We start from the raw sequence: 21,153 nt of genomic DNA on the forward strand, positions 1-21,153 counted from the left end.
CAAACCAAACCACTTACAAGATGTAGTAGCATGTGGGCCAGATGTGGGCTGGATCTGGGCCAAAACTATGTTGCTGTCTGAGTAGGCTATATCTTGACAGTGATTATTTAAGATCTGCATAGTATCTTACTACATCTTGTAAGTGGTTTGGTGTGGAGTGTTATTTGAGTGTTCCCTGTGAGGCTAATATTAATTTTAATGTGAGCTAATTAATCATTTCAACTGAACAAAATAAAAATAAAAAAATGGACGGACGGAGGCCCCTCCCACTATAGTTTGATTGACAGCAGCTTTTCAGCACAGACTGCACTGGTGTCTGACCTCAGACCCGCCCTGAGTGAGCTGTCATCAGTTGTTTCACCGCCGGAGCAGTGAAGGGAATGCGCCCTCCATCTACATAAATGCGTCTATGTTTGCGCAAATCATTTGTGATCCAGCTTCACCTCCAGAAAAAGTGAGTACAAGGTTTTTTAAATGAATCTTTTCAAATGGCCTTTCCTAATAATGTGCTAATTGGCAAGTTTCACCATGAATGCGGCTAAAGTAAACAGTCCCTCAGAGAGCGGCTAAGAAGAGAGGGGCGGAGTCAGCAGAGCTCATTAACATTTAAAGGAGAATGACACAATACCGCTTGCTCTGACAAGAGCTGCTTCTGACAGGGTGAAAAAGGTGTTTTTTACACTACCAATGAGAAATTTTAACCAAACTGTGTTACAGACTTTTCATTAAGACCCTAAAGAATAATATCAATTTGTGGAAAATTGGCATTATATGACCCCTTTAATATGGTGTTCATTGTGTGTTATAAATAATCAATCTTAAACGTTATAACCACAAATGTGTAAACATTATAATGTATTATAATTGTTGTTATGATTATTTATAAGATGATATAACACATTATAAGGTTTTTTTTATAATGCATTATGGATTCATTATAATGCCTTAAGAATATTATAATGTATTATAAATATTGGCTTCATAGAAAGTGTTACCAAACATTCTTTGTACCAGACCTGTACAGCGCGCACACAAAAAAAAGTGTGTAACTTTTAACTTTAATGTGCTATTTATTTGATTTGACCCTTGAGGTAACTAAATTATGTAAATTTTAGGTTCCCTGAGAAAACTTTTTTTTTTTTTACAGTATAATCAGGGCTGGAAATGGGGGGGAAGCGGGGGGATGGAGTCCGGGGAGTGAATTTCGAGGGGGGACGGCATTTCATTTCCAACTGGTTAGGTTTATTTGGAAATTAAAGTGATTTCTGTATTTTATCTATTCAAAAATCTACAAAAGCGATCCCAGTTCTGCATATAAATGTAGCGCTGTGTTTATGGTTCGCTGCGCAATGCCATCTTTTGCCATTTAATACCTGCAGACTGTAGCCAATAGAAATGCTTCTCTATCGCTGCATGTCATTCATTGTAACGAACAAAGTGTAGAGACGATGTAAATAATATATTAAGTGTGTAGTGTAGAGAGCTTCATTCATTAACGTGGAAGTTTGTGAGATGGCGATGAAAGGAGGGTAACAGCTTTTTAATGATTATAGAGAGTTTGCAAATGTGAAATTGAATTTATACAACAGTTTATACATTTTGGATTTTATACAAAAGTTAATATTAAGTGACTTACATTTTAGAAACACTGTCTATTTTGCTCTATTTTGTCAACAAAAATATAGTTAAAAAACAAAGTCACAGCTGAGCCTCTGCTCAAGTCTTTGACACAGTGCTGTTTAATTTAATTTAATTTATTTATTTACAGGGGCAATGCACATTAATAAACATAACTGTAAATGTGCCAGAATTAGCCCAAAAGGCTATTTTACATCTGTAGACCCTTGACAGAATGTTAAAACGTCACCCTAAAAACAAAGACAAACCGTCATACGATACACATCATATAAAGAGAGAGTAAGGGAAGAGAAAAAAGAAAAGAAAAAAAAGAAAAAAGAAAAAAAATTCACACAAACAAAATCGCTACAAAAATACAAAACATAAGTAAATTAGAGAGAGAGAGAGAGAGAGAGAGATGGCAACAGGAGAAGGCAACATAGCCAAGAGCAATTAGCGCAAGGAAGTCTATTGTCAAGAATACAATACTAATGTTGACAGTGCTGAGTTGTCAGTAACCATTTTTTAAGATGAAACTGAAAAGAACCAAAAGTATGTAAACTTCTAATTGTTAATGGGATGGAGTTCCATTCCCTTGCAGCTTTGACTGAAAATACAGACTGACTGAATTTACTTCTTTTGAAAGGAATGATACAGTCCCCTCTTTTCCCACCCCTTGTAGATCGGTGAGCAGTTGTTCTAATATTCACAAACTGTTTTAGTGGTGAAGTCAGGCTATGCATAGTCTTAAATAGCAGACAGATATGTACATATTTGATCAAGTTATCCCAGCTTAACAAATTGTATTTTTTTAGTATTGAACAATGATGAAACTGAACTGATTTCTTATCAAGAGTTTTTAGTGATTGTTTATACAAAGACTCTAATGGTTTCAGAGTAGTAATACTAGCTTGCGACCAAGTAGTTAAACAGTAAGTAATATGAGAAATAATCATGGAATGCATATACATCAAAGCAGCCTCAGACGACATATAATCACAAATAAATGTAAAATTTGATAAACTAAATCTGACCCGGTCACAGACCTTTTTAACCTGCGCCTTAAATGAAAGTTTGGAATCAATCAGAACACCAAGGTACTTATATTCAGATACAACTTGTAATCTTTCCCCTGATACAAATACATCTGGCACTACACTTAAACTTTTAGTTTTGGTAACGAACATACACACTGTTTTAGAGATGTTTAACTGTAAGCAGCATTGTTCTAGCCAAGATGTAACATGATTCAGGGATTCTGTAAGTTCATTTGCAACTTGTGACGCACTACTTCCGTGTATATAAATTACAGTATCATCTGCATACTATATAATTTCATTTATGAATGAATCTTTGCTTTTGAGCAAATCTAGTGAGTCAATTATTCAATGACCCGTTCATAAAGAGAGTCACTTGCTTCGTTCCTAAATGAATCAGCTGTTTGAACGAATCGATTGAATGAATGATTCAGTGACAAAGACAGTGACTTGATGCCACCTACTGGCAGTTTCTGTTTCATTTATAAAGTATAAATTGAGTCATTTAATTCATTGAAATGTGAAATGAAATGTGGAAATTTAAAACATTAATCTCATAACATTGTTATTATTATTAAATCCCAAGAATGACCCTCCTGTCATTGATCAGAAGGTCTGTTCCTATTATTTATTTATTTTTTATTTATTTATTTTTTAAGTAGGAGCACTAGTGCTCCTGAAATGTAAGCATAGAGTCCTCAAGAATGTAATATTAAAATCTAACTGCAAACGTTTTTGCAACGTAATATGTGCAAATTCACACACAACATATCTTTAATTTTACAAGAAAGTTTAGAGAAAATATTAAATATGTTGTTAATAAATGTTATTATAGATTATAAAGTGTTTTATAATTAAATAAATCCGAAAGGTCATCTAAAATTACCATTATTACCCCGCACCCTTTCCAAGCTAGTGTCCCCCCAGTGAATTCTGGCCATTTCCACCACTGAGTATAATACACTGCCGTTCAAAAGTTTGGGATCAGTAAAGTTTTTTAAAGAAGTTTCTAATGCTCATCAAGGCTGTATCTATTTGAAATATTATGCAATTTAAAATAAAAGTTTTCTATTTTAACCCTTAAACCCTTTAAGACCCTGTCATTGTCAGAGCGCACTTCCACATACAGCATCTGGCTAATATTCGCGATCTCAACCATATTCTCAAAACCGTTTTCAATGACTTCAGAATCAATATTTTGATCACTGGCAGCTTATTCACCACATTCACCATCAAATGACAGTGACATTTATATTTCATTGCGAACATTAATTGCTCTGCAGTAAATCCATTCAAACCAGTTCAGTTTGTGCTGATGATATTCGTTTGTTTTATGCCTGCGGTAATTATGTGTGAAACATCACGCCATCATTGTGTATCAAACAGTGCCACCTCGATGAATAAAGATGCATTGCATATATTGACTCATCAGATATGTAAATATAGTTGTGCAGGGAAAAAAATAATTACACATTTACATACCTCGGGTCTCTAGCGACCCTATACACTTTTTACCAAAAAAATGTACCATTTATCAGAAAATAAGGGTTTAAGGGTTAATATACTTTAAAATGTAATTTATTCCTGTGAAGCAAAGCTGCATTTTCAGCATCATTACTCCAGTCTTCATCGTCACATGATCCTTCAAGAATCAGCCTAATATGCTGATTTACAACCCATGCTGGAAACAGTTTTGCTGCTTAATATTTTTTGGGAACTGTGATAATTTTTCAGGATTCTTTGATAAATAAAAAGTTAAAAAGAACAGTGTTTATTCAAAATAGAAATTTTGTAATATACACTACTCTTCAAAAGTTTGGAGTAAAAAGTTTTTTATTCAGCAAGGATGTGTTAAATGGATAAAAAGTGATAGCAAAGACTTTCTTTGAGGACAAAATTGACAAAATTTTGTCCTATTATTAGAGGACAAAAATATTTATATTTTTAATGATTTTATTAATACAGTTGTCTGATTGATTGTATTGCCTCAAGCATTCAGAAATTTGAACTATTTCATCCACAACAGTTAAAGTATTCAATTTCTACAGCGACTCATTTGGCGCACATCATCAGGGCTGCAAGCTGGCCAAATGGGTGCCCTAAACAGAATTGTTGTGCCTCCTCCCTCAAATATTATGGAAAAAAAGTCACCTAGTATAGGGGTCAAAATAGAACTTTAATAAAATATAAAAAGTAAGTAAATAAATAAATTGTAATTAAATTTTATAATTTATAAATTACAATTGTAGCTAGACAGTTACCTATGGCTATAATTTTATTAATACATTTGTCTGATTGATTTTATCGTCTCAAGCATTCAGAAATCACGCAAAAGAAAATTAATGAAAAGTCTATAACATATTTTGGTTAAAATTTCTCAATGGTAGTGTAAACAACACCTGTTTTACCCTGTCAAAATCAGCTCTGTTTTCAGCAACCCGTTTTAGGGTGAATCCCATTTCTCTGTCTTACCCCTTCCCCTTAGTTTATCCCAATTCTCGTTTTGATCGAGGGGTAGGGCTAAGGGGAAGTGGTAGATACCCCTTAAAACCAAGCATTTTCGCGAGCTTACTTGAAACCAAGGGGTACCCAGAACACACTGCGCAACCGGCAACAATGGCGGCCAGATCATCAAGTATTCAAGTATTTTCGGCTTAAATAATTTATTTAAAAATTACGACAGTCTTGTTTTGTGCTCTACACAGTCCTGTACATATATATTTGCAACCATGTTCTTAATTGAAACGTTTTTAAAAAAATCGCTAGTTTGCTACGCTAAAGTTACATTGCTGATTTGCACAACAGTCCCCGCAGACTAGCCTTGAATGGACTCCATGCATGTCTACAGTTTTAACAAGTGATCAACACTTGTCGGCTCTGGTGACGTAGCAGCCAGCTAGCGACGGTGTATGATGACGTAACCGTAACCAAGTGGCGTCTCATTTCATAGGGGTATGTTTTCACCCCTAGCGCTTACCACTCGGTTTCGAGGGGCTAGGGGTAAGACAAGGGTAGGGGAAGGGAAAGGGGTAAGACAGAGAAATGGGATTCACCCTTAGTCCATTTTCTTTAAATGCTAATGAGCTCTGCTCGCCCTGCCCCTCTCTTCCGTGGGGTCACGAGCCGTTCTCATGAGACTGTTTACTTTAGCCGCGGAACTTGCTAACTAGCACATTATTAGGAAAGGCGATTTTCAAAGATTCATAAAAGAACCTTATACTTACTACTTCTGTAGATGAAGCTGGATCTCAATGATTCGCACGAACATTTAGGCATATCGGGATCGGCGCATTCCCTTCAAAAACGAAAGTAACGTTAATCCTCTGCATCTTCAGCGGCTCAGATGTCATGAGTAAATGACATCTGCTATGTTCATTATTACATCCAACAACAAAACACCTCGATCGCTTAATTGGAGTTTATCACTTAATCCCCTGCACCGGAGTCGACACAATGGCTGACAGCTCTCAGCTCGCTCAGGGCGGGTCTAAGGTAAGACAGTCTTGTAAATCAACTATCATGGGAGGGGTCTGTGCAGAACTATGTCATTCTGACAAGAATCTCAGAACAGCCTGATTTGAGAAAGGGGGTTTTAAATTAAGTTTTAAAATAGGGATTTAAAAAAAAAAAAAAACACTGGGTGGATTTTCATCATTATATGGTGGATGTGTACACACACTTCAAACAACATGTAAAGTGAGTTTTGCATCCAGTGACTCCTTTAAAACACATTGTTAATGTCAACAGCCAAAAAAGTTTCACAGGATTATGACCTTAAGTAGGGTGACCATATGTCCTCTTTTTCCCGGACATGTCCTCTTTTTGAACCTACAAAAATGCATCTGGCCAGGATTTCTTAATATCCCAAAATGTCCGGGATTCGGCTGTTTTCTTAATCCCGCTCCCGCTGAATTTCTGACCATTGCCACCTGCTCCCACGATTTTCGTGTCCACTCTTTAAACATTCTAATATTGTATATAATTTTGGCACATCAATGAGCCGCTATCTGTATGTGGTGTATTTAAATATTTTTCAATGAGCGTTTGTACTGTTTACTTTCACTTTCGATTTCGCAATCACACGCACACTGTGTAAAGGGAGTACATCTTACAAGATCAGATATTTGTCAATGAGCTCAGGATCTGTTGAGCAGCAAATACTCAAGCATGGTCTTGTCGGTCATCTCTCCTTATTCTTGGCCTGTGATCAGTCAAATCTGACTCCTGCAGCTCTTGTTGGATACAGGGTTGTCAAGTCCGCATTTTTTCCACAGAATTGGGCTACTTTTAAACTGTTGCCATGGGTTGATTTTTCCCAAGTGGGTTAAAGGTTTGAAATATTGCATAAATTACATTTGACTGAAATGCTTGTATTGAAACATTTTGCATTCTACCTATGATAAAACTTTCATGGACTTTTACATGAACTGTTCCCTCCTGGTGGAGTGACCTGCCCAACTCAATCCAAGCAGTTGAGTCCTTAATATTTTCAAGAAACGGCTGAAAACACATCTCTTTCATCTTCATTTGACCCTCTAACTCTAGCACTCTCTATTCTATTTCTATTCTAACTACTTGTTTTATTTATAAAGAAAAAAGAGCCTTCTTTCTTCATTCTTTCTACTTATTTTCTTTTTATTTATTATTAATAATGACCTTCTAACTCAAGCATTATTACTATTGTGATTATTACTATTCCTTTTCTGTTCTATTGACTTGTTTTATTTTTATTTATTATAAAAACAAAATAAGCAAACAAACAAAAAACTTGCTACATATACTGTTAGGTGAAGCCCCGCCCATGTCCCCACCCACTAACCCCACCCCCTACTGTCCTCTTTTTGGAAAACTAAGATATGGTCACCCTAACTTAAGTTACCTTAAAGCAGTTGCGGCTCCAGGATTTTTTTTGTTGGGGGTGCTAAGTGGCTAAACAGTTCAGAGGGGGTGCTAAAAAACTAATTAAATTGAGAGAAAGTAATGAGTCATTTTGTTGAACATTTGACTATTATATTCATGTGCAAGTTCAGGGTTTTGGTATTTTAAAGTTTCATGGTTCAAGGTATTTTAAATATACACTGTGTATGCTCCTGAAATAAAAGGTTAGAAAGATGTGATGTATTGTTTTTGTTAATATGACTCATCATATACAGTCTCTTTTAAGGGTATAATCAACTATTTTCCATTGTCTAGTCTTTAATAAGCAAACAAAAATCACAACAAATTGTAATATCAAATCGCAATAGTGACTGCTAAGATGTGTTTTTTTTTTTTTAATTGTGACAGTCTGTATTTTAAATGCATCATTCAATTTTTTCCCACGGTCTAGAGTTAAAAACAAAAATCGCAATAGATATCGTATCGGCACCCAAGTACCATGATAGTATCGAATTGGGAAGTAGGTATATATATTTTAGGGGTGGCACGGTACACAGATGTCACGGTTCAGTACGTACCTCGGTTCGGGGGTCACGGTTCGATATGATTTCGGTACAACAGGGGGAAAAAAATATTTATTTGGAACAGACAGTAGTGCAAATTAAAAAAATTTCCATCTAGATGTGAAAATACTAAATATTATTACGTTATATATATATAAAATCTGTTTTGTTTTCATTACAAGTGTACACAAATAAAAGCAGACCTTTATACAGTGATTATTAATAAGACAATAAGTGTTTAAAGTTGATTCTGCTGGTATAAAGAAAACAGTTGCACGCACACACACACACACACACAAAAACACATCAGTTCCAGCATTGCTAACTTGACAGCGCAGTTGGTACTTTATCAAAATAAAATACAGTGAGCCAAACATCAGCGCGCCTGTCTCTGTGTCACCGCTGGAACGCGACTGAAGTACAAGTATATAATTTACATAATAAATAATAGTTTAGCATTCAGACACGTTACATCGCAAATATGGAAATATTATGGAATATTTGGATTTGTGACTAATGAGAGAAGTAGGATACACGAGCACAAAGCTCCATTTCACAAACAGTTGAGTGTGCAAGCCTTTAAAGTATACTCCTCTGTCAGTCTATGTGAGAGACGAGTTTAGAATCAGCACATGGTCACTGTCTAGTGGGCTTTGTTTTCAAGTGCGCAACTCATGGAATTCGCTGTTCTTATGGTGGCGGTTATCAAACAGCGTTGCATTGCTGGTATCTCTTGTTCTTTGAAACCACAATAATGGGGAAGACTGCTGACTTGGCAATGATCCAGAAGACGAACATTGACAACCTCCACAAAGAGGGTAAGTCACAGAAGGTCATTACTGAAAGGTGTGGCTGTTTACAGAGTGCTGTATCAAAGCATATTAAATGCAAAGTTGACTGGAAGGAAGAATTTGGGTAGGAAAAGGTGCACAAGCAACAGGGATGACCGCAAGCTTGAGAATAGAGTCATGCAAAGCTGATTCAAACACTTGTGAGAGCTTCACAAGGAGTGGCCTGAAGCTGAAGTCAGTGCATCAAGAGTCACCACGCTCAGACGTCTTCAGGAAAAGGGCTACCAAGCCACTTCTGAACCAGAGACAATGTCAGAAGCATCTTACCTGGGCTGTGGAGAAAAAGAACTGGACTGTTGCTCAGTGGTCCAAAGTTCTCTTTTAGATGAAAGTAAATTTTGCATTTCATTTGGAAACCAAGGTCCCAGAGTCTGGAGGAAGAGTGGAGAGGCACAGAATCCATGTTGCTTGAAGTCCAGTGTGAAGTTTCCACAGTCAGAGATGATTTGGGTTGCCATGTCATCTGCTGGTGTTGGTCCACTGTGTTTTCTGAAGTCCACAGTCAACGCAGCCATCTACCAGGAAATTTTAGAGCACTTCATGCTTCCTTCTGCTGACAAGCTTTATGGAGATGCTGATTTCATTTTCCAGCAGGACTTGGCACCTGCCCACACTGCCAAAGGTACCAAAAGCTGGTTCAATGACCATGGTGTTACTGTGCTTGATTGGCCGGCAAACTCACCAGACATGGTATTGTCAAGAGGAAGATGAGAGACACCAGACCCAACAATGCAGATGACCTGAAGGCCACTGTCAAAGAAACCTGGGCTTCCATACCACCTCAGCAGTGCCACAAACTGATCACCTCCATGCCACGCCGAATTGAGGCAGTGATTAAAGCAAAAGGAGCCCCTACCAAGTATTGAGTTCATGTACAATAAACAAAATCTGAAAAAATGTCGTGGACAAGTTCATTTATTTCAGTAATTCAACTCAAACTGTGAAACTCGTGTATTAAATAAATTCAGTGCACACAGACTGAAGTAGTTTAAGTCTTTGGTTCTTTTAATTGTGATGATTTTGGCTCACATTTAACAAAAACCCACCAATTCACTATCTCAACAAATTAGAATACTTCATAAGACCAATAAAAAGAACATTTTTAGTGTATTGTTGGCCTTCTGGAAAGTATGTTCATTTACTGTGTATGTACTCAATACTTGGTAGGGGCTCCTTTTGTTTTAATCACTGCCTCAATTCGGCGTAGCATGGAAGTGATCAGTTTGTGGCACTGCTGAGGTGGTATGGAAGCCCAGGTTTCTTTGACAGTGGCCTTCAGCTCATCTGCATTTTTTGGTCTCTTGTTTCTCATTTTCCTGTTAATTAAGTCCGTGAACATTACACGGAATTCTGTGAGATCATGTTGCAATACCCCATAGAGAATCTATGGTCTGGAGAATCAGGTCTGGTGAGTTTGCTGGCCAGTCATTTAACCAACTTTTGGTGCTTTTGGCAGTGTGGGCAGGTGCCAAATCCTGCTGGAAAATGAAATCAGCATGTTTAAAAAGCTGGTCAGCAGAAGGAAGCATGAAGTGCTTCAAAATTTCTTGGTAAACGGGTGCAGTGACTTTGGTTTTCAAAAAACACAATGGACCAACACCAGCAGATGACATTGCACCCCAAATCATCACAGACTGTGGAAACTTAACACTGGACTTCAAGCAACTTGGGCTATGAGCTTCTCTACCCTTCCTCCAGACTCTCGGACCTTGGTTTCCAAATGAAATACAAAACTTGCTCTCATCTGAAAAGAGGACTTTGCACCACTGGGCAGCAGTCCGGTTCTTCTCCTTAGCCCAGGTAAGACGCCTCTGACGTTGTCTGTGGTTCAGGAGTGGCTTAACAAGAGCAATACGACAACTGTAGCCAAATTCCTCGACACGTCTGTGTGTGGTAGCTCTTGATGCCTTGACCGTTCCATTCCTTGTGAAGTTCACCCAAATTCTTGAATGGATTTTGCTTGACAATCCTCATAAGACTGCGGTTCTCTCGGTTGGTTGTGCATCTTTTTCTTCCACACTTTTTCCTTCCACTCAACTTTCTGTTAACATGCTTGGATACAGCACTCTGTGAACAGACAGCTTTTTGTGGCTTACCCTCCTTGTGAAGGGTGTCAATGATTGTCTTCTGGACAACTGTCAGATCAGCAGTCTTCCCCATGATTGTGCAGCCTAGTGAACCAAACTGAGAGACCATTTTGAAGGCTCAGGAAACCTTTGCAGGTGTTTTGAGTTGATTAGCTGATTGGCATGTCACCATATTCTAATTTGTTGAGAGAGTGGGTTTTTGTTGAATGTGAGCCAAAATCATCACAATTAAAAGAACCAAAGACTTAAACTATTTCAGTCTGTGTTCATTGATTTTATTTAATACACGAGTTTCACAATTTAAGTTGAATTACTGAAATAAATGAACTTTTCCACCACATTCTAATTTATTCAGGGGGGGGGGGGTTGTCTGGTTTCTTCTGACTCAGTGTGAAAGCAAAGAAAAGATCAGGATCATCACTATCCTCACTACTTCTATCATCTTTACTTCTCTTTCTTTTATAGCTCTTCTTCCCTTTCTCTGCCTTTTCTTCACTCGCCTCCTCTGTCAGTGTCTCAACATCCGGAGGTTCCTCACAGAGTTTGAAAGTGCCTGGGACAAAGAAAAGAATAAAAATGTACTGTACATATAAACGCATTCTTGGTTTATCATTGCATAGTAATCTAGCATAGCAGCGTGAGCCTCTTAACAAAACATAAAGCTGATAATAGTGAAAACCACTGACCATCCAGCAGACTGTTTTTGAGCTTGCGTAGCGCTGGGTACAGCTGCAGGATATGATCTTCAAACACACAGCGCCAGAACTGATGTATGTCCTGAGGACTATTTTTCTCCAACCATTCCAGAACCTCATAGAAGCCCTTCTCCTTCTGCTTACGAGAACGCATCTTTTTCACATTCTACAGACAAAAACAGAGAGTAAGACATAAAGGAAGATCAAACCCTCTTTGCAGTATTGCGCCCGTTGAAGGTGGTTTTCAGATTATGACGCTATGTCGCTCTGTCTCTATGTCACGCCAGTTCACGCCGGAGACTGCTAGCAAGTTTCCTGATGTAAGATGCACTTGAAATCATGATTTGTTTACGTTCATTAACAAAAGCAATGTTTCCTGCTGCTGTTGTTTTAACACGGTTTTAAATGTGCGGGCATAACAAAATTTTGTGGGCAAAACCCGGTCATTGTCAATAGCTGAAGCACATTAGTCACGTAAGTTACTTTAAATCAAGCAGTTTATGTTGGTCAGAACGGCGAAAACGCGTTGAAAACTGATTTAAAATCGACAACCTTTTCCCACTTTCACACGAAACTCTTGAATTTAACACGTGAAATTTTGCCAAGCAACAGTAAATGTGACCGCACTTTTAGACTCTGTATTTTACTCTGTTTTTGTCGATAAAGAAATGGTGCATGCAATGTTCTTTATTTATTATGTCTAAAGTAGTGGTAGATGATTTAAAAGTTTGATGAAATGATTAGCAATATGTGCTTCAGAGCCACTGGTGCAGACTAGCTAGCTTACAATATCTAAATTTGCTAACATTACATCAAATAAGTGGCTAACATAATGTCTAACATTATGTTCATTACACCGCAAATGAACCAATCAGAAGATGGACCATTTTCCATGTTCACTATTCAGGTAAGCAGTAAAACACATACTAAATCATTCATTCATACCAAATCAAGCATTTTTAGTTTATAAACTTTATTTTATATTTTAGCATTATTTTGATCTTTTATTAGGTAGAAGACTCTCTATTGCAGTCCCACATGACTAGGAAGGTACACCTAATATCAGTACACAGGTGGGTTAACTACTGTAGGAAGGAGAAAGATCATCACATAGTGTGTTTTTGTCTCAAACAGCTACCCCTTCACTGCTGAAATTGACTAAATCCTCAATTTGAGTCTTTCTCTCTATGGATGTCAGCTATTTTAGACAGAATTTAGGTATTCAAATTAAATCTGGCATAATTTAGTTTACATTTCAGCTGAAATGTTTGAATATGTTGACAAGATGTTACTTACTGTACATATTCTTACGTTAGAGTAAAAAAGTTTAAAAGGTTTAAAAAAATAGGTTAAAAATAAGTTGTCACTAACGTGGAATTTTCTCCTCTCTCTCTGTTTAAATATAGCATTGGAAACTGGGATCTCCACTGAAGGACTGAGTACATTTGTGTTTGTGGACACGCATAAAGACCAGGGAACATTCTGATGTTGCCAGTCAAGTTCTGAACAGGAACCAATTTTTGGAGAAGTTCATTTATTCCCAATGGTGGACAAAAATGTTGTGTTGGCTTTTAAAAGGCTATTTTGATCAGGACTTTTACTCCTGTGCTGTGGAAAAGATTGAGGATACAGACATTGATAATGAGCAATGTTTTTTGAGCATCAAAGAGACTTCTTTCAAAAACATCAAGACACCTAAATACTTTTGGCCACCAGTGTTAATCCAAAGCAGTTTGAAAATAAGTGAAATGATTATGAGGTGGGGTTATGTGTCATGTTACCTAATGAGATGAAAAGAACGTTTTTCTCCTGTTGGACATTTCTTTTTTCACTGCTTAAAATTGTATTTATATTCTGCAGTTCTATGAATGTAATTGTTGATATTTCAGTATAACATTTTTTTTTTCTCAGGTAAACTAAACTACCAATGATTTATTTCATTCATTTCGTCAAATGCTAACATTTTGTTTAGAATTTCATGTATGTTTTTTTTAACAGTGTATGAAGTGAAGGACAGCATGTAATGTGTTAAATTATACACATTTACACTTTGTGATAACTTTTCTGACACACTTACCGTGTTAAAATCATCAACATGATGAATTAGCTAAAATTAAAAAAAATAAATAAATAAATCCCAGAACTCACCCATTAATGTGTTAAAATTTAACACAATTTGTGTCATTTTTAACACATCTTTTATAAGATACGGATTTATTCAAACATAAATTAAACACTGAAGTACAGTAAGAATTATATTGAATAAGCTATGTTATATATGGTACAAATTTAGCAAAATGCTCCTCTTTGGAGTTCATTATTCTAGCTGACTGAGGCTCTGTTTACACTAGTGCATTTTCATTTTAAAACGCATAACTTTTACCAACATGATCTCACAGAATTCCGTGTAATGTTCACGGACTTAATTAACCCCGAATCTGTGGTGGCATCACGGAATCGCCGAAAATTCCGTGCTGGGCTCACAGAAGGCATCAGCCGTGGTCCATGCACGGATTCACTGGTTCAACACCAGCGCTGCATCGGACCACGTAAAAAGAGTGACTCCGATGCAGTTATACTTTCACTGGAGTACCTGACCCACCCCTGCCCTAAACCTACCCAGTTCTGAACAATAATGATGACGATAAATGTCCCAGTATCGCATCGGCATATTGATGCTAAGGGTTTCCGTGCGTGGAGCACGGCTGATCCTGTCACTGACTTACATTGGTATCACTTCTGTGAGCCCATCACGGAATTTTTTCTGTGAGCCCATCACGGAATTTTCGGCGATTCCGTGATGCCACCACAGATTCGGAGGTTAATCAAATCCGTGAACATTACACGGAATTCTGTGAGATCATGTTGCTTTTGCTACGGTTACGCCTATTGTTTACACTACTCCGGCGTATTCGAGGTTGAAAACAGCTGCTGTTGAAAAGGCTGCAGACCCCGTTTTAGTTTGAAAACTCCGGGGTAGCGTTTCAGTGTAAACGGATTTAAATTTACACATTTATGAGCACATAACCCAAACCTTGCCCCTAAACCTACCATTTGTCAATAAAACACAAGATATAACAGGCAGATACAACTACCGTCATAATGTATTCAGAAAGTATTAATATTCCAAGTCTTCCGAGGAAAAACAATTGATTTGTGAGAGGAATAGACTCGATCGCCGTCTGTCCGCTGTAGAGATGTTACGTTCGTGAGCGAATCTTTTTGGCGAACGAATCGTTCTCGTTCGTACGGAGCCTGGGAAGTCACCTGTAGGAGAGAAAAAAACAATCCGTGCCGACGGTTTTGCAATCCGTTCCTCAGTTCAGTGGCGTGCACAGACCTCCGGAGGGCAGGGTCAAAATTGGGGTTTGGTTTGGGTGATATGGCAAAAATATCACAATTGTTTTAGAAATATCATGATTCACAGTATTATCACAATTCTTTGTCATGTTGGATTTTCTATTTTGCAAGCTGTTTGAACATTACAGCCAAACTAATTTCCCTACTATAAAGACAAAGCCTTTCAAGGTAACAAAATATTAAAAAGTATGGCGGATATTTAGGCCAAAGTGGGTGAAGATAAAAATTGTTGTCATTATTTTATCTTTGTTATTAAAAAATGAGAGCAAAGATACACATTACAAATACACATAATATATAAATAAAATAAACAGTGTTTTATTTTCAGGTAGTCTACAATAGGTGTATTTAGCAGGAGCATTCGAGAAATTGAATGAACAAATATAAAAATAAAACACTATATAGATTGATTCCTATTAAAGCAACTGTATTAAAGTTTTTCAGTCAAGAGTAGTGAGTGATTGTTCTCTTTGTGTTTTATTAACATTAAAGGAATAATTCACCCCAAAATTAAAATAGGCTAGTGTTTGATTTTTATACCTTCATTTACTCACTCAAAATTTGTTTTAAACCTAAAAGAGTTTCTTCTGCTGAAAATAAATGCTATTTTGAAGAATGTGGAAAACCAAACAGTTGCTGGTCCCCAGTGACTTCTATAGTATTTTTTTTTCCTACTGTTAAAGTCAATGTGAACCAGCAACTGTTTGGTTAGCCACATTCTTCAGAATATCTTATTTTGTGTTCAGCACAACAAAGAAATTAATACAGGTTTGGGACAACATGTGAGTGAGTAAATAATGACAGAATTACAATTTTAGGGTGAATCCCTTTAATTACAGTCGGCAGCATGTAGGCTACTGTCCCTTTAAGACCTGCACGCATCTAATATACAGGCACGCATGCGTTTCTCTCAGCTGTTTACCTTCATTTTAGACATAACCAACTGAGTCTATACATAAACCTTCTGTGTTTTGACAGTATTAGCACAAAACATAACTTAGTTCAGTAATCAGGCGCTGTTTGACGGGCTTTTTAGAGCACGCGCTTTGGGTGTATGTGCTCAGAAAAGGCGCTCGTCAGAACAGTGAATCATTTAACCAGTAAGTCTTTGAAGCAGATGCAGATAATGTACTTTTGGTGACTGCGAATAAGTGCAGTGTCCCGTGAGAGTATGTGGCGTTGTACAGTACACAGAGACGGCGGCGCCAGAACTGCAGCTGATAGAATGCGCGCTGAAGTACGATACTACGATATTTCTTCAAAAAAGCAAATCGTGGAGACATTTTTATAGTCCACGATCAAAACTCGTCATATGGAACACCCCTACTCTCGGCAGAAATCGCAGACCGGGGGCACCGGACCGCAAGGGCACTTTACCGTCGGACCTCAAAGGGGCAGGGGCTCGAGCCCCCCCCCCTTGTGCACGCCACTGCCTCAGTTTATAAACCGTACTCACGAATTCTTAAACTGTTCCCTCGGTTTAACAAATCGTGCCCACGGATTAATAAACCGTACCCACGAATTTCCAATCCGTGCGCTCAGATTTTGTAAACCCTCGGTTTTTGAATCCGTACCCACAAATTCATAATCCGTGCGCACGCTTTCGCAATCCGTTCCCACGGGTTTATAAACTGTACTCACGGATTCATGCAGCAAGCTCCTAGTAGCCTACGTGTTAACGAATCATATTCAGTGGTGGAAAGAGTACTGAAAATTTGTACTTAAGTACAAGTACTGTTACATTGCTGAAATAATACTCAATTACAAGTAAAAGTACTGGTGTAAAAACAGTACTTAAGTAAAAGTACAAATTACTCTTCTCAAAAACTACTCCGAGTACTAGTTAGTTACTTTTTGGCCGGCGATATTAATGATTTTCGTATTCATTCATATCAAAGATCTGTGTGGATATAGCTACTTTGAACAAAACCCACCTTTAATTTATTAGCAAAGTACGTGAATTAGTGGTCATGATACAGTTATTTCTAACTTCAATACCTCGAAAAATATCAATATTAAGGTCCCCATGAACCGGAAGTTGTAACTGACTTCACTGTTATGATGTATTTTCAAGTGAAACGCTTCACTGCTTCTGGGTCCTAACGCTCTGCCAGACGCCCCAAGAAAACACCAAACTGTGCTAATATACACCCACGATGTCATGTAATACTGAAAAATTATAATCCTAACCTTTACCTCCATACTGAAATCCCAGATGGCCAGACAGTGTTTCAACTAAAATATTAGTGTCTGAGACACTGTGAACACAGAGACTGTGGTGTGCACAGCAAAATTTGTATATGCTTAGCATAAATATGTAGTATTAAATAGTGCTCATAAATGGCTTTTGAGATAGCATTCTCAAATGAAATGAGCTTCGACCTGGAAACAGCAGTCCTTACATCATGACTCAAGAGGATTCTCCCCAAGCCGTCAAACTGACATCAGAGCGAGAACGCCATTCCAGAGTAGAAGCACATTTTCAGTTTTTGATTAAAGATTACGATGGCAGACTTTTTTTTTTTTTTTTTTTTTGTTGATGTATTGACTCGCACAGTTTAATTGTTCACCACAAGACTAGTAATGTGCACTTTATGACGTCATTTTATGACGACTTTAATCATTTTCAATACCATTGGCAAAACTATACTGTATACTGCCATAGGTATTTTAACATCTCTTTTTTTTTTGTTCATCCATTTTTTTCAAGGCAATCATTTTGTCAAGCTTTGAGTGGTTTAATCAAAGTCGTCTAAAAAGACACGTTCGCTTTACATGATGAATATTTTCAAAGAGGATTGTATTTACATACACACTGTAAAAAAAAATCTGTTAAATTTACGGAAAAATACCGGCAGCTGTGGTTGCCAGAATTTTACCGTGAAAAATACGGTAGCTAAATTTTAGGATTTACAGAACTGTTTAAATTTACAGTGAAAAACCGTATCTCATTAACTGATACAATGTTAATACACAAACCTTTTAGTTAACTCATTTTATTTGCAGAAACCGACTACGCTTAAATTATCCAACTGCCATTTGTTTATAGACTAATATTTATAATGTTTATGTAATGTGAGTATGAGAGTATTGAGAACTATTTTGTTTAAGTCCATGAAGAAAATCTTACTGATTTATGCAAAGTCATCAATTCAAATCTCTTGCAAATAACAGCAGCACACATACATGATCAAAACTAGCAAAACGTTCTCATTACATCAGTAACTACACAGTTACTGCCTTTAAATAAAGCAACATGCAGCATAACATCAGTGTCTCTCTGTCCGTCCTTGACTTAAACACAGGCTCTACTCTCCAGCACAATGGTGACCCACAAAACACAACAGGAAGTTGACTGTTAGGTTTTACAGTATTTTGCTGTTTTTTTGTCTTGATTTTACGGTGAAATACCGGCAGCTGTGGTTGCCAGTAATCTACTGTTTTTTTCAGTTTGCTTCCGTAAACTAAATTCATGGTATATTTCTGTTAAAATTACGTTTCACAGTATGTTTTGTCATCTCACACATTTAACCCCTTTAATCCCACAGCAAAATCCTCAGTTTTAAAGAGCACTTCTATGTGTCCACACTACAGAGTGTTGAAGTAACACTGAAGCAGTGATGAATTAATGAGAGAATTAAGTGACTAATTAAATTAGGATTGAGCTTTATTGATGAACACCTGCTGTTAACAAGTAGAATCATTGAAGGAATGAGAAACAAGAGCAGAGAAACAAAACTTACAGCTAAAGCCAAGATGAAATCAACTGAAATAAAACACATGAAATCTCTCAAGATTTCAGAAGAGGGTGATTAAACAACTCCACACCAGCATCTTATTACTAACCACTTTTACTTTATTTATGTCATATGTGTACAAAAGCTCTTATTGAGATTTTAGTTGTTGTACTTTCATTTGAAGTCACCATATTGGCGATCAGTGGGTGCTTTAGTTGGGATCTTGAATCGTGACTCTAACATTGGTTTTTGTTTGCTTGCTTTTAATTAGCTGTGTTTATTAAGCACAGTTTTAAAGCAAAACACCAAACAAATCTATCATCATCTGGAGACTGATTTTTGTGATGTCAACACCAACATGATCTAGTTTAATTAATTGATTATCCCGTGTTAAGTCTCTTATTAAACATGTAATATGTTAATTGCTCCACTGATACTACAGCAATCAAATGTTGTGAAACAGCTCTAACCAGAATATGCACAAATGAATGTACTGAACTATGGCAGAACTTAAACACACACAGACATCAGCAATCGGCATATGAATCTCAAAATTGGTGACAATCAAAAATGATATAACATTTTTTAAAAACGGTTCAACTCTGAACATCACAAATCAGTCTACTGAAAAGTAACAACAAAACAACACCAAAATAAAAGCAAATAAAGAAAATATTAAGAACATTCAGCTGCATAATTTATTCATGCTGCAGTGCATGCTGGGAGTTTTGTACTGGCACCCAGCATGCTTTGCTGCATGAATTGTTTTTTTATTATTAATAGTCACCATTGTTGAGGTTCATGTGCTGATTCCTGATGTCTGTGTTTCTAAATGGTGCTGTAACTCTGAAGGTTTTGTGAATAAAAGGTTTTAAATTTTTTCATGGTTTGTCAGCTTAATTTGTAGAGTAATATTACTACCATAAACAATGTGAAAATAATTACAAATCACCCATATTGCTTGACACTAACTGACGATGACCACCGCGTTTAAGTTTTAACCAAAACTACTTAACTACAATTTCTCTTGGCTTTTCTTGTCATAATAAATGTGCTCTACAAACACAGTTACAACAGCCAAAAAACAAATTTTAAAGAGTCAAGGGTCAAGAGCATAACTAAAGCAAACACCGATCACCAAGATGGTGAGGTCAAACAAAACATTTGAAATAAAATATAAACCTCTGTTAATTCATAGATATATGACAGAAATGAAGTCAAACTGGTTAGTAATAAGTGGAGCTGGTAATGCTGTTTGTGGAGTTGTTTAATCATCCTCTGCTGTTTTATTTCAGTTGATTTCATTTAAGGCTGTGGCTGTATGTCAGTTGTAGTTTTGTTTCTTGTTCTTTCCTTCAGTGATTGTGTTTGTTAACAGCAGGTGTTCATCAGTGTCTGAATTCACTCATATGTTCTCAATCACTCTGTCTAGTGGACTATATAGTGAAGTAATGTAGGACTAGTGAATGAGGGTGTAGGGAGTGGTTTCAGACACAGTCTATGAGTGTCGACTCTGAGGCTACTTTCTCGAAAACAAAGGTTAGATCTATTACAGTTATTCACTGTATATAGTAAGGAAACTTACTCTTAATCATTTAACAGGTTATTACTGTGGTATTTTACAGTTTTTTACTGTTAAAATCACAATCATTTTTTACAGTGCATATAAACAGTGATCAATTACCATTACAAAAATCTCAATCTTAAACATTTTCTCATTCTGTGTATGTGTGTCTTTAAAATAGGGTGACTTTGTTGCAAAAGCTTACAGCAAAAGGAAGCTCGATTTCAAACTGAATTGAATTTACAAAAAAAAAAAGACAAGTACACATTCAGTAATAAAATTATAAAACAAATGACCGCAATTCAGTTGAGGTATTCAAAATATGACAAGATAAAATTTTTAAAGGCAGTGTTTTAAGAGCCATATATGTTATTTATTTAGATAAATGGAACATCAAATGGCTTTGACCTGTAATGTCTGTACAATGATGCAGTTGCACAGACTAGGATATTTATATGTACAGTACAAATCATACAAATATCCCATTCCAAAACATTTCTAGCACAAACTACATTGTAAAGAAATTAAAGATCCATCTTTGATTGTTGAAAGACTTTCTGGTGCGATCACTTACAGCCAATACAATTTCCAGTAGCATTTCCATCGGTCAGGCGTGGATCTATTCTGAATGGTTGATAACCTTTCACAAAGTTTAATCCAGGAGCAAAGATAAATAATTTCTACTTTAAAAGCACGGAGAGATCGCGATTGCGCACAGTCTGCACACAAGCAATATAGAGTGAGAGGACAGGCAGTTTTGTATA

The 21,153-nt window shown here is 36.8% G+C and overlaps 1 protein-coding gene across 4 annotated transcripts in view; it reads right to left on the reverse strand.

Annotated features, from left to right (window-relative positions):
* The window catches only part of LOC131536294 (nuclear body protein SP140-like protein), a 60,599-nt gene that overhangs the window by 27,319 nt on the left and 12,127 nt on the right, over window positions 1-21,153 (reverse strand). For 3 of the 4 annotated variants that reach the window (XR_009269905.1, XR_009269907.1, XR_009269906.1), the window contains exons 3-4: window positions 11,720-11,894; window positions 11,482-11,586 (exon numbers count right to left, since the gene is read on the reverse strand). Coding sequence is in view for 1 of the 4 variants with exons in the window: in XM_058769126.1 (XP_058625109.1) it covers window positions 11,720-11,894 (175 nt within the window). In the remaining 3 variants the exon portion in view is untranslated. The remainder of the gene's footprint in view (window positions 1-11,481; window positions 11,587-11,719; window positions 11,895-21,153) is intronic. The other variant, XM_058769126.1, reaches the window with a different exon arrangement.

This window comes from Onychostoma macrolepis, chromosome 03, assembly GCF_012432095.1.
Source record: "Onychostoma macrolepis isolate SWU-2019 chromosome 03, ASM1243209v1, whole genome shotgun sequence".
NCBI classification, from domain to species: domain Eukaryota; kingdom Metazoa; phylum Chordata; class Actinopteri; order Cypriniformes; family Cyprinidae; genus Onychostoma; species Onychostoma macrolepis.